At 37.2% G+C, this 14,647-nt stretch overlaps 2 protein-coding genes across 2 annotated transcripts; one reads left to right on the forward strand and one right to left on the reverse strand.

Annotated features, from left to right (window-relative positions):
- Positions 1-4,360: 4,360 nt before the first annotated feature.
- On the reverse strand, positions 4,361-5,068 carry LOC138893869 (uncharacterized). The gene has a single exon (XM_070178536.1). The coding sequence runs from the start codon at positions 5,066-5,068 to the stop codon at positions 4,361-4,363; it is 708 nt and encodes a 235-aa protein (XP_070034637.1).
- Positions 5,069-10,548: 5,480 nt separating this feature from the next.
- Positions 10,549-13,542, forward strand: LOC104101546 (polygalacturonase-like). The gene is made up of 4 exons (XM_009609020.4): positions 10,549-11,037; positions 11,574-11,863; positions 12,409-12,637; positions 13,074-13,542. Exons 1-4 carry the CDS (start codon positions 10,582-10,584, stop codon positions 13,296-13,298), a joined length of 1,200 nt encoding a protein of 399 aa, XP_009607315.1. The 5' UTR covers positions 10,549-10,581; the 3' UTR covers positions 13,299-13,542.
- Positions 13,543-14,647: the final 1,105 nt, after the last annotated feature.

Raw genomic sequence — 14,647 nt, forward strand, 5'->3', positions numbered from 1 at the left:
AAGGCAGAAAAGAAGCTCTCGGAATGGATGTGTGCACTAGGTCGGGCGTGCAAAGGAAATCCCGATTTCGATTCAGACCCCGACTAGATGATTTAGGGGAGTTTCCTTTACCTCTTGCTTTTTATTTGTGTGTCATGGCGACATACCACAATTTAAAGTGGGGAGGGGTTGTAAATATTTACATCTGTGTTTGTTTTCTTTTGTTTTATTTGAATTTGTTTTTTGACTTTTCCCAATGATGCATTTCCTCGACTGTCTTCTTGAGGGATTAAGGTCGGAAAAAAAAGATTCTTTCATCTTTATTTTGTTTTTCTTAGGGATTAAGATCGGAAAAAAAACATTCTTTCATCTTTATTTTGTTTTTCTTAGGTAGTGTAACAATTCCCCCTTGGGTTTTCTTTGTGTCGCGGCTCTTTTCCAAGGGTTCTGCTTGAACCAGGTGTAGTTAGTTTTTTTTTTGTTAGGAATAGGGAAGTCTTGTGTTGTGGTGTTAAATGGATATAACTGTTATTAATTATGTTGTGCCTTGAGAGCAGTGAGTACCTTAGTCGTGACACCTAGGCTCAGTTCTTGACTCTTGGATAAGAGCCTAAAATTATTTGATTTTGATGTTGCTTAACCGCTTTAACTAGAGAGTCGGGATAGATCCGGTCCTAAGTACGTTATGTGCCAATGTGTGTGTGAGGATTTTATTGATATTCTGTGCATGTCAGTTGATGTCTAGAACTTGCCTTGTGTGTTTGTAAAGCGAAATAGCAGTCTTGTTCGTCTAAGAAGTGATATAGGCATTTCTTTGTTGAGCCAGATATATGGTTTACTCATCTAATTGTGATGTATCTTAGTTAGCCCCGTTGAGCCTGTAATCCTATTTCTCTGGCAACCACAGTACAAGCCCGACAAGCTGGGTGGCAAAGCAATTCTGTAGGTCACCTCACCAACTCTCTCTAACACCTCAAAGGAACTAATATATCGAGGGCTCAACTAGCTCTTCTTCCCAAATCTCATCACGCCCTTCATAAGAGAAACTCGAAGATGAACTTTCTCACCCTCCATGAATGTCACATCACGAACCTTCTTATCAGCATAACTCTTTTGCTTGGATTGCATTGTATGAAGCCGCTCCTGAATCAATTTCACATTCTCCATAGCATCACGAACCAAATCTGTGCCCAACAATCAAGCCTAATTAGTCTTATACCAACCAACCACAGAACAATAGCGAGTCCCATGTAAGGCCTCATACGGATCCATCTGGATGCTCGACTGATAGTTGTTGTATGCAAAGTCCACTAATGGAAGTATCATATCCCATTGGCCTCTAAAATCAGTTACGCAGGCCCTCAACATATCCTCCAAAATCTGAATGGTCTGCTCGGACTGTCCAATCATCTGAGGGTGAAATACAGTGCTCAACTGCATGCCTAGCTCATGCTGAACGGCTCTCCAAAAGTGAAATATAACTGAGTGCCTTGATCTGATATGATAGACACAGGCACACCATGTAGGCGGACAATCTCTCTGATGTAGATCTTAGCAAACTGCCTAAAATGTAGTAAGTCATGACCGGAATGAATTGCGCAGAATTGGTGAGTCTGCCCACAATGACCCAAACTGCGTCGAATCTCCTCAAAGTCCATGGCAACCCTACCACAAAGTCCATGGTAATATGCTCCCACTTCCACTCTAGTATCTCTAACCTCTGAAGCAAACCACCCGATATCTGATACTCACACATAACCTGCTAGCAATTCAAACACCGCGCAACATATCCAACAATGTCCTTCTTCATCCTCCGCCACCAATAATGATGCTTCATATCACGGTACATCTTCGTAGCACCTGGGTGAATAGAATACCGCAAACTATGAGCCTTCCCTCAAATCATTCACATTAGGAACACAAATCTGACCTTGAAGTTGCAATACACCATAATTACCAATAGTTACCTCCTTAGCACTATCTCGCTGCACTGTGTCCTCAAGGACAAGAAAATGGGGATCATCATACTGACGAGCTTTGATGCGCTCAAACAAAGACGACCGCATAACAACATAAGCAAGAACTCTGTTGGGCTCTGAAATATTCAACCTCACGAACCTATTGGCCTAAGCCTGAACATCCACATCCAAAGGCCTCTCCAAAGCTAGAATAAATGTCAAACTCCCCATACTCTCTGCCTTTATGCTCAAGGAATATGCTACTACATTAGCCTTACCTAAATTATACAAGATAGTGAAATCATAATCCTTCAACAACTCCAATCACCTCCATTGCCTCAAGTTCAAATCTTTCTGCTTAAACAAATGCCGATTACTCTGATGATCCGTGTAAACCTCACAAGACACACCGTATAAGTAATACCTTCAAATCTTAAATGCCTTCATAATAGTTACCAACTTCAAATCATGTACCATATAATTCTTCTCGCGGGTCTTCAATTGGTGCGATGCATAAGCAATCACCCTAACATCCTGCATTAACACATACCCAAGGTCAATGCGTGAAGCATCACAAAGACAATGTACATCCCCGATCCTGAGGGCAATGATAAAACTGAAACTATAGTCAAAGCAGTCTTGAGCTTCTGAAAGCTCTCCTCACACTCGTCTGACCATTTCAATGGAGCGCCCTTCTAAGTAAACTTGGTCAATGGAGCTGCAATACATTAAAATCCCTCTACAAAGCGATGGTAGTAGCCTTCCAAATCTAAGAAACTCCTGATCTTTATAGCGGTAGAATGTCTGGGCCAACTCTGAACTACCTCAATTTTCTTTGAATTCACCTTGATCCCATCACTAGACACCATGTGGCCCAAGAATGTCACTGAATCTAGCCAAAACTCACACTTAAAGAACTTAGCATACAATTTCTTCTACTTTAAAGTCTGAAGCACAATCCTCAAACGTTGTTCTGCTTCTTCCTGCTATGGGAGTATATAAAGATATCATCAATGAACACAATAACAAAAGAATTAAAATAAGGCTAAAACACACTATTCATCAAATGCATGAAAGCTGACGGGGCATTGGTCAAGCCAAAAGACATCACTAAAAACTCATAATGCCTATAACGAGTCCTAAAAGTCATCTTAGGGATGTCTGAAGCCCAAATCTTTAACTGGTGATACCCTGATCTCAAGTTAATCTTTGAGAACACCGTATCACTCTGCAGCTGATCAAATAAATCATCAATGCATGGCAGTGGATACTTGTTCTTGATGGTAACCTTGTTTAACTATATGTAGTCAATACACATCCTCAAAGACCCATCTTTCTTCTTTACAAACATCGCTGGCGCACCCTAAGGTGAAACACTAGGCCTGATGAACCCCTTATTCAGTAACACTTGCAATTGTTCTTTAATTCCTTCAACTCGGCTGGATCCATACAATACGGAGGAATAGAGATAGGCTGAGTGACTAGTGCCAAATCAATGCTAAAATTAATATCCCTATCGGGTGACATGCCCGGTAGGTCTGCACGAAATACATCTCGGAAAAATTCTAGAACTAATATCTCTCACTACTGGAACTGACTCTACAGTAGGAGTATCAGAACTAACATCTCGGAAAAATTCTAGATACGCCAAAACCCCCTTCTCCACTATCCGTTGAGCCTTCAAAAATGAGATTGCTCTGCTAGGAGTATGACCAAGAGAACCCCTCCATTTCAACGGTGGCAATGCTGGCATAGCCAATGACACGGTCTTAGCGTGACAATCAAGAATAACATGGTATGGAGATAAATAGTCCATACCCAAGATCATATCAAAGTCCACCATATCTAATAATAGCAAGTCCACTCTCGTTTGAAAATCACATATAGTGACCACACATGATCAATAAAGTATGATGACACATATAAATAACTAGAGTTAGGATCAAACAATACCGAAGCATCTCTGTGACACTCAGAAACAATACATGTAATAATAGAAGTGATAACCTCAGTGCTTCCAAGGAATGCATAACATCTAGCCTGACCTCTATTACACTAAGCTCCACCTCTAGGACGACCACGTCCCGGATGACCTCTACCCCGAGCTGGCTGAGAGGGTGGTGTAGTAATCGGTGCAAGAGTCATAGTCTAACCTCCCTGCTTCCTTGAAGCTCTACAAAAAGGTGGGCAATATTTCCTAACGTGCCCCAAGTGTTCACACTCATAGCAACCTCTGACCGAAAATGAATGCGGGGCCTGATTCGGATCCCAGAAGAACCTGGTAACGATGAAACCTGAATAGATGAAACGCGCTAAGCAATCTACGCTAGAAGTGCACTAAATGAAGGCTGCACAGAAGCTCCTCGATTGGGTGATGGTGTATGATAAGTTGTCCTGCTCAAATGGCCTATCCCAAATCGATCTTAGCCTCTAGATGAGGCACCACTGAAGCTACTTGATTGTCGGGACATCTTGTCCCTTCCCTGCCTCATATCTCTAGACTCACTGTGGATGCGCTTAACACGACATGCTATCTCCACAACCTGGTGAAATGAAATCCTGGTCTCTTTCTCTCTAGCCATAGCAAGGTGAATACTATAGTGAAGACCATCAATGAATCTCCTCACTCTCTCCTCCTCAGAGGGAACCAAAATAGTAGCATGACGGGATTGCTCAGTAAACCTCATCTCATACTCAGTAACTGATATCTGACCCTGCTGAAGGTGCTCAAACTGCCTCCTCAACTCCTCTCTCCTGGTGCATGGCACAAACTTGTCCAATACGAACCTGGAGAACTGATCCCAAGTAAAAGGAGGTGATCCTGCTGGTCTTCCTAGCTCATAAACCTGCAACAACCTCTTGGCTAGACCTTGCATCTGGAAGGCGGTGAAGTGAACTCCATTGGACTCAACTAGTCCCAAATTACACAGAATCGCGTGACAACGATCCAACAGTTCATGGGGATCCTCTGAAGGTCTACCGCTGAAGTGAAGAGGATGCAACTTTGTGAACTTATCTAGCCTCTTCAGCTCATCATCTAATATTGCAGGCCTACCCTCAGGCTCAGGGGCGATAGTAGGCTGAACTCCCTTAACTGGTAAAACTCCAAGTGTTTTATAACCATGGACCATTTGCTCTGGGGTATAAGTAGCAAGAGTTTGTGCTCCGCCCCCTTCCTAGGAAGTAGCTAGTGTAGTAGGAATTGCTCTGGCCAAAGCCACTCTAGAATAGACCAACCACATGGACTAGAGCATCCTGAACAACTAGAATAACAAATAAATAATGGGCAAGCTGAGTTGGTCCCACCAGCTCAACATGTTCTGGAATCTGCTCCACAACGGGAGCAACTGGTGGCTCCATAGTGGCTGCCCCAGTAGGGCCCCTAACTGTGGTGCGTGCTCTACCCCTGCGTCTGCCTTGGTCCTGCCTTCCCGCGACCATGACCTGGGGTATTGGCGCTTTCTCAGCAGTACCAGAAGATGGTGTCCTCACCATCTGTGATAGAATAGAAGAGAAAAGATTCAAACTTAGGAATAGCAAACCCGTACAATAAAGAATGCAAGAAAGAGAAGTTATCCTAACAACCCTATAGCCTCGAAGACAAGTACAGATGTCTCCATATCGATCCTCAAAACTCTAATAGACTTGCTCATGACTCGTGAGACCTATGTAACCTAGTGCTCTGATACCAACTTGTCACAATTCAAATCCCACCAGATTCGTGATGGCGCCTAACACTGCTTGCTATGCAAGACAAGAATAAATATGAATAACTAAACTTCAACAACAGTAAGAAATAATCTCAAATAGCCGAATAACATAAATAACTGAAGTCAAATGATGATACAACTGAAATCACCCCTAACTCTAGTGTCTCCAAGTACATGAGCTCTATGGAGTATTAAATACAAAGTCTGAACAAATTATAATATTGTCTGGAAGACTGAAGAGTAATAACATGATATAAAATAGGGGACTTCAAGGCATGCAAATAGAATAGCAGGGCTACCTCGAAATCTCCAACAAATACGGATGCGGCTAACTTACAACCACTATGATCAGTCACACCAAGAACTGCACATGAAGTGTAGAATGTAGTATGAGTACAACCGACCCTATGTACTCAATAAGTAGCAAGCCTAACCTCGGCCTGAAAGTAGAGACGAGCTTGGTAAGGTCCAATACTCACTTTTAATAGCTAACAACAACAATAACAGCATAATAATGGCAAAAGGAAAAGAAGCTCAAATAACATCAGGTTCAACTCTATCACAATAAGAGGAGAAATAAACATGATTTTCAAGTATATTAGTCAAGGCATCAACTTTCCACGAAAATCACCTAAACAAAGATTTATCAAAGTAAATTGCGATTTCAAGCTTAAAACGTTAAATAGATATATCGCATATCAATTAGCAGGAGGAAAATACATCTTTATGCCTATGTGATAAGTATACATGCCAAGTCAACAACATGACAGTTTAATCATCAAGTATACAAAATCTCAGCATATTCATAGTGCTTGGTACAAGTACACCTCAATCATACTCTCACCACTCTCACGGTGCCTAGCACAATACCCTTGGATCATCACACACACATACACTCAGTACTGTATGGGTTCCTGACATAAGTCCCTCACTAAGCACATCTCATGTGCCTGTACTCACATGTTATTACCTGACTCTAGAGGGGCAAGTCCTAGCCCAGGTGCTGATCGGATCAAAGTCAACGATCAATATAACTCAGCCCAATATGGGCTTTGATGCAAACATCACCTTAATACCAATATCAACATGGCTCTATGACCCAAGATCAGTTATCAATCCCATTGAGTCTCAATATGCCAATATCTCATAGTACCAATAATCAGAATACCACACGGAATGTATTAACGTGCTACAATGAGCTCAAACACGTATCACACACAAGGACTAACATGGATCATTTCAAACCTGAATTTTTATGAATATGGAACCTCAATCACTAGATTTTAGTGCGCTGAATAATTATCCTTCCCTACTAATAACATGTGAGATAACATATAAAAAGCTGCACAGAGACATAGATTATAACACGTAGATATCATATCATGACTGAAAATATGACTACAATTAAGGAATATAGCTCAACATAGCAAAAATAACCCTATCATATCTTATATCAGGTAAGCACATAGCCTAGACATGATTTCTCGCACGAATAATATCTCACATTGTCATATAAGTGGAGAAAATACGGTATTAAAGAAGCATGATAGAAAAATAAGCCATATAATAGCCTAAAGTCTACCTGGATCATGAATAACAATGGTGCATGCATATACCATCATCACCTCACACGTGCGCCACCTCCAACGTATACCAAAGAGCATAGCCATCGGGAAAAATATCCTCAAACCAAGCCTAGGGAAGATACTTACCTCGAACGAGCAAGAATAAATACTCCAAGAATTCCTTGCCTCTCAAATCGGCCTACGAACGAGTCAAATCTAGTCAAATAATACACCACGATTTTAAATAATGCTAAAGGAAATAATTACGAAGTATAAAGGCTCAATCTTTAATCAATTACACAAAGTCGACCAGAAAGTCAATCCGTGCCCGCTTCCCGGAACCCGAAAAAACTCAAATCTCGACTACCCATTCGAATACGAGTCCAACTATACAAGTTTCATCCAAATCCTACTCCGAATCGGGATTCAAATTTTATTTATTCACTTTCCAAAAATTCTTGCAAAACCCCAGTTTCCTTCTTCAGATTCACCAATCAAATGCCAATATTGAAGATAAAATCATGAATAATAATCAAATCCGAGTTAAGAACATTTATTCAATCCACGTGGGTGAAAATTGCCTCAAAAATCGCTATAATCCGAGCTTCTATGTCATTTACACAAAAGTCAAATCTTGGTCAACTCCGATTCGAGGTCATTTACACAAAAGGCAAACCTTGGTCAACTCTTACAACTTAAGCTTCCAACAAGGGAACTAAGTGTTCCGATTCACTTCCAAATCTTCCCAAATCAACTAACCATCCACGCAAGCCACGAAACAATAACCAAGCATACGAAAAGTGTCAAATAGGAAAACGTGGCTCAAATACACAAACGAGCGGCCGAGTCATTACAAAATGTTTCACGGATTAGTTGAGAGATTGATCATAGATATTATTGAATAATTTTGTCCAAAAACCATATAAAGATATGGTAACACTTAGCAACTACCATTTTTTCCTTATTAATTTTATTTTTAAGGGCTGGGGGAGGGAAGGGGGATAGAAACTAAGATATACTCTACTCTTAATTAACTTCAAAAAGTCCGCTTCTTTTTTCCTTCAAAAGTACTTATAAGCACTAATATATCAACTCTGCTACCACTTGAATGATACATAAATCATATAGAAATTAAACAGAAGTTCGTTGATTGATTAGTAAGGTCCGAATGACGTAAAGTAACAGTTTATCGAGTAAGAGAGTCATGTTAATTAAGTTCAAACGGTTAGGAAATCCCTTTAGTAACCAAATCAAACTTTTAATAGTATAAGCTTTTAATTTCTTCGTGATATTGTCATCATTCCCTGCGTAATGGAAGGCTTAAATTAGGCACAATGCTTGTTTATTAAAAGAAAAAAAAAAGATTCTGCAATAGTAAGAGAACATAGACATATGAGTATCCATTCTTCTCTGTAGTGGCATGAAGCCAAATTTTCAAACATTTGTATAAAATATTCTAGTTCCTACATAAAAAGTTGAGTTTGAGTCTTGGCTTTATTCTCATGGATATAACGTGTTACGTACTTCTAAGTACTTCAAATAATATAAGGTTTTATATAAAAGTTGTTTATAGGTTCTTATGTAGGCTAGAGTATTATAGGAACAAGTTGTTAGTATGCTATGATGTTGGCTTCCCTAGAATAAATTGATTGTCCAGCTCTAAAAGCAAATTAAAAGATGAGGGAAACAATCTTTTCGAATTGAAAAAATTCCATCCACTTGCAAAAGAACTTGAACAAATAACAGAAACTCACAACTTATAAATCAAGAAAGCCTCAAGCATGTGCATCAGAAAAATGTTCGACAAGGAGCATGTCTGCTTGGACATATCAAGTGTTGTCATCTGATTGGCTGTTGACCAAATACAAATGGGGAATACAGAAATTATTTGGACACTCTCAAAACCTCAAGAAAATCAAACATATTAATATTATTTTTGCTTATGTAATCTTTTTAATTCTCTTTTCCGTTCGTAACATTAGATCCGGTGGATGTTATCCACAAATATTTGGGGTTCGAGAAAGAAAAAAAAAACAAATATTTGGGGTTCGAGCCCTAAAAATAAAAAAAGCAAATCCTAGTAAAAAGCAATCTCTCCTTTAATGGGCCATATGCAATGTGAATTAGGATTTGTCAAGCCAATTCAGATATTGTATATCGGGCGGAAAAAACACAACAAAAATACATAATCGTTGTTAATTGATAAAAATGTGTATGATATATATATATATATATATATATATATATATATATATATATATATATATTATAGATTTGATGCTAACATTGAGCGCAGTTATTAGTTTTTATTAAACTTAGGTGTCATATTGATGAGGTATAACTGAATCTAAGACCTTAGCTTTGCCACTTTAGCTGGGGCGGCACTATAAATAATTTTCTGTGTTTAATTCGATTTGATCTCTTAAAGGCTTACCTCGTGTAGTTTTCGATTTATTTTCAATCTCTCGGTACTTTAATTTTCGATAGCTTCTTCTATTTTTTTAGATTGTCTTTAAATGCTTTAATTTATTCAAGGGTAATTAGGATACGGATCCCAAAATTAATGGCCATGTATTTGAGAACCTTTTTCTGCCGGATATCCCCTTAAAATATGGAGTCAGCTAGCAAATAGCAATTGGCAAAATCTTTCCCATGTGATTGCATATAATATTGCATTCTAGTGCTACGTTTTAAAGTTCCTCATTCTCCAATAACTAAATAAAGATAATTTTATTCCAAAAAAGAAAAGAAAGGAAATGATTTTGTAACAAAAAATTACTTCCACCGTTTCAAATTAAACGAGTTACTTTCCATTTTAATCTGTTCCAAAATAAATGATACATTTTAAAATTTAAAAATAATTCAACTTTAAACTCTTCATTTTACCCATTTTACCCTTAATGAGAAGCTTTTATAACCACACAAATGTCATGGCCCCACAAAGGTTTTACCCGCTTTTAAGACCACAAGTTTCAAAAGTCTTATTATTTTTTCTTAAACTCCGTGTCGAATCAAACTACCACATCTAAATTGAAAAGGAGGGAATACCTTACTACCATTCACATTCAACCCCACTACCCACCCATGATGATGAAAAAGGGAAAGATTAGAAAAAAGTAGGAAAAAGATACGCTACCAAAGTTAATACTAGCTTTTGTTTGATAGTTGTAAAAGAAAAAAACGTCCAAATGGAAAAAAACGTCCAAATGGAAAAAAACAGTAATATTGACGCAGTTTCGGCTTAATTAGCTCTTCTTCACACCCCTCCCCCCCTCCCCCCTTCGCCCTCTTATAAATATCCTTTTCAAATTCTACATTTCCTCACCACATACCAAACTCAAGCCTCTCACTATTTGTCTCAAATTCAACATGATGAGAAAAATGAGCGTCTTTTTTCTTTCCCCATTTGTCATAATTATCATCCTCTTCTTCTTCAACTTGTCAATAGCAGCAGATTCCATGTATAATGTCCTAAACTACGGAGCAAAGTCTGATGGAAAATCCGATTCGTCGAAGGCTTTTCTTAGTGCATGGACTGCAGCATGTACTTCTACTAGCCCTGCCACCATTTTCGTGCCAAAGGGAAGTTACTTGCTTGGTAATGCATATTTCTATGGTCAAACATGCAAGAGTAATGCCATTACTATACGTATTGATGGCACACTTATAGCTCCCTCTGACTATAATGTTATTGGGAAATCTGGAAGCTGGATTAAATTCGAACGAGTCACTGGACTTTCGATCGTTGGTGGAACCCTAAATGGACAAGGTGCCCGTCTTTGGGCATGCAAAAACTCCGGCAAAGGTTGTCCTAAAGGAGCTACGGTATGTCTACTTCTCCTTTCCAAGTACAGCAAAATATACATACAAACACAAACAAAAGATTCTGTGTACAAATGAATAATACTTTCAATTTGAATTACGTATACATATATAAGAAAAAATTAAAATATTTATTTATAAAAGAATCACTCACTTTGAACCACTGAATTCGTTCAAAACATGCATTTTACGGGGAATATATTGATTTTTCTCTTCCCGCTCTTCTCTTATCCAGTAGTAAAACCGTACCGGAATCTTTGTTATAATGGAAAGTGCTGGGAAGAATCTTTGCTAGAATAGAAAATGTGTTTATCACTTAAAATTATTTTTGTGTGGTTTAACTTAGAGTCTAAACTATTCTCGAATAAATCTTTTTCTAGATAACAAAATCATTGTTTTCGCAGTAACTCCTTTATTAAAAGGCAAGAGATAATACTGATTCTGTAAAATCAATCATAGATATCCTTTTTATACTTCATACTACTAGTTCTTTTTCTTGATTAACATATCTTCGTACTATAAAAAAATATTTTGTGCAGACTTTAGCTTTCTACAACTCAAACAACATTGGAATAAGTGGATTAACTTCACAAGACAGCCAAATGTTCCACATTTTGTTCGATGGGTGCCATAAGGCGAAGTTACAAGGATTGAAGATTTCAGCTCCCGGAAATAGTCCCAACACTGATGGAATTCATTTACAGTCATCGACTGATGTTACCATCTTGAATTCTCATATTGGAACTGGCGATGATTGTATCTCAATTGGTCCTGGCAACTCCAACTTGTGGATCGAAAACATTGCCTGCGGCCCCGGCCACGGAATAAGGTCTAAAAAAAAAACTATTTTTAGTATAATATCACTAGCTAGCTAGAAATTAAATATATTTTAGGTGTGTTTTGGTACGTATGACGGGAATTATTTTCTTGTAAATAGTTTTTGATTACCACGGACAACTTTTTCCCCTTTTTCGTGAAAATTACTTTTCTTATTTTTGGAAGAAATTCATTTTTCCTCACAATTATATCAACTCTTAACTTCATTCACTACTTTAACCAATAATTAGAGGTTATTATCTATTTTTAATACTCATTAGTTTCATCAAAACACCATTTAGTTTGCTAATATTATTATCTTGTCTTTGATAGAAGTTTTTCTCGGAAAATATTTCTCACTCTCCAACCACACATCCAAAACCTTTTATAGTAAAATATTTTTCCAAAAATACTTTTTGTAATATGGCTTCTGTCATACCAAACATACTTATATTTGATAATTATAGTATATTGTGCACTTACAAAGTACATAAATTGATCGACTTATTATAATAAATTGCGTCTATTAAATATTCTAATAATTGTGGATTGGTGCAGCATTGGGAGCTTAGGTTGGGATATGCAAGAGCCAGGAGTTCAAAACGTGACAGTTAAAACGGCAACATTTACTAGAACCCAGAATGGAGTGAGGGTCAAAACATGGGCTAGGCCTAGCAATGGCTTCGTGAGGGATGTTCTTTTTCAACACGCGGTGATGAATAGTGTCGAAAATCCCATCATCATAGATCAAAATTACTGCCCAGATCGTGGAAATTGTCCTGATCAGGTAACTTAGTTAAAAAACAAAAAGCAGAACTATTTTGTCTTATCATTGTAGTTTAATCCGTAATAGCAGGTTAGATATTATTTTTATCATGTTATTAATTAATGTCTATCGTAAATATTTATTTGGAATTACTTTATAAGTGACCTAATTGTGTAAATTTTCTTACGATGTCAATGCATACTATTTTACCTCATTTATCAATGTTATATAAAAGAGTTTAACTTCTATACTCTGACGGCGTATACAATCAGACCACTTATCTTATTAGGTAATTATATGTAAATTTTTTGATAAGCACTAAATAATCTTATAAAAATAGTAACTAATATGCTATTACATATTAAGTAATTAAAATTTTAATCCCATCAGAATATATAACTTAAATCCTTTATAAAGTACTTACAATTTCATTTCATTTCTTGTTAAACATTTTCAGGGCTCTGGTATTAAGGTCAGCGATATAAAGTACCACGACATACATGGGACATCGGCCACAGAAGTTGCAGTAAAATTCGATTGCAGCAAAACAAATCCATGTAATGAGATAACGCTACAAGACGTGAATCTTAATTTTAAAGATCATCCAGCTGAATCTTTATGTGTTAATGCTGGAGGAAAGGCTTCGGGTCTACAACAACCAAATAGCTGCTTACGAACTTGAAGAAAAGAAGAGGAAAACTCCATTTCTTATTATATTTATATTTACATAGGAGATTAAAATTATACAGTAGTAATTTTAATTTTAAAACACCATTAATTAGACTTGCTTGAGCCTGGTTGCAAGATTTTTAGCCTTGTTGACGTCGTGCCTGGCCTTGCACGATCTCTGCTCCCCCAGAATATAATGGATGTATTAATCTATTCAATTTCATTAATCTCAAGCATTCTGCCGTTCTGTGATATAATTTGTATTTTGCTCTTAGTCGGGATCAATTGTTCTTATTAGTTTTTTGCATTTTTTTATACATGTTATCTTTCGCTACTACCTTTATATTGTTGAAAATGAGTATTGAAAAGGATTAATATGTTTAAGTTTACTGTACAAATTAGGTGCATGAGCAATAGTTCCATCATTTCGAAAAGAAAAATATTAATTTAATTGCATGATCTCACTTCCTTTTCTGTTTACCTGGAAGATATTCATATTATAAAAGCATATTCAAGAAAGGATTGGGGGATTATATGTACGATACGGAGTAGTAGATAGTTCATGGATGATAACGTTGACTTTTCCCCCTTCCATATTCACAGTATAATAAAGCATATTCAATTATTGTGTTTTATTTTTGTGGGTCACATTTATTCCTTCAAATCCATTTTATGATGGCCACGTGAAGCATAATATTTTCAGGGATTACATATATCGTTAGTGTTAATCCCCATGTGATTACCCATCTATTCAGCCGGAGATGGAAGAGTAGTTTTGACACTGGTTAAAGGAATGTCCTTTTTAATGTTCGTTTAAGAAGGGTTTTATTTAATTTATAAGAATTGATGGTGTAATTATTTTTAGAAATGACAAACAATGGTTGCTTACCCGTAAAACGGTACAGTTGAATTTGTAACGTGGTTTATAGATACATAAATTAATTTGATCCAAGAATAAAAAATAAATAAGAACATAAATAAATTAATTAAGGAAACTTGAACAAAATACAAGTCTGGTTGTGAAATGAGCTTTTCCGGAAGCAAGAGCAAGAACAGAGTATAAAGCAGAAATAATGTTAATAAAACAAGAGTAAGTTTAGCCTTTTTGGCATACAAGTATTTCATGCTTACAATAAGTGCAAATTACTAGATTTATAGCTAAATTTATGGAGACAAGATTCCCATCTCAAGCTTTTCTTTAATATGAGTAAAGACCCCTCTTGATAGGTGCATAACGGCTGAGTATAAATGCAAAGATTCTTTGTAACGGGTGCTCCTTGAATGCTACCTTCTTCAATCGATATCTTCCTTTCAAACTTGCGTTCGCGGTACTAGTGTCTTCGGAACCCACACAACACCGGT

The sequence above is a fragment of the Nicotiana tomentosiformis genome, chromosome 6 (assembly GCF_000390325.3).
Source record: "Nicotiana tomentosiformis chromosome 6, ASM39032v3, whole genome shotgun sequence".
Lineage (NCBI taxonomy): Eukaryota > Viridiplantae > Streptophyta > Magnoliopsida > Solanales > Solanaceae > Nicotiana > Nicotiana tomentosiformis.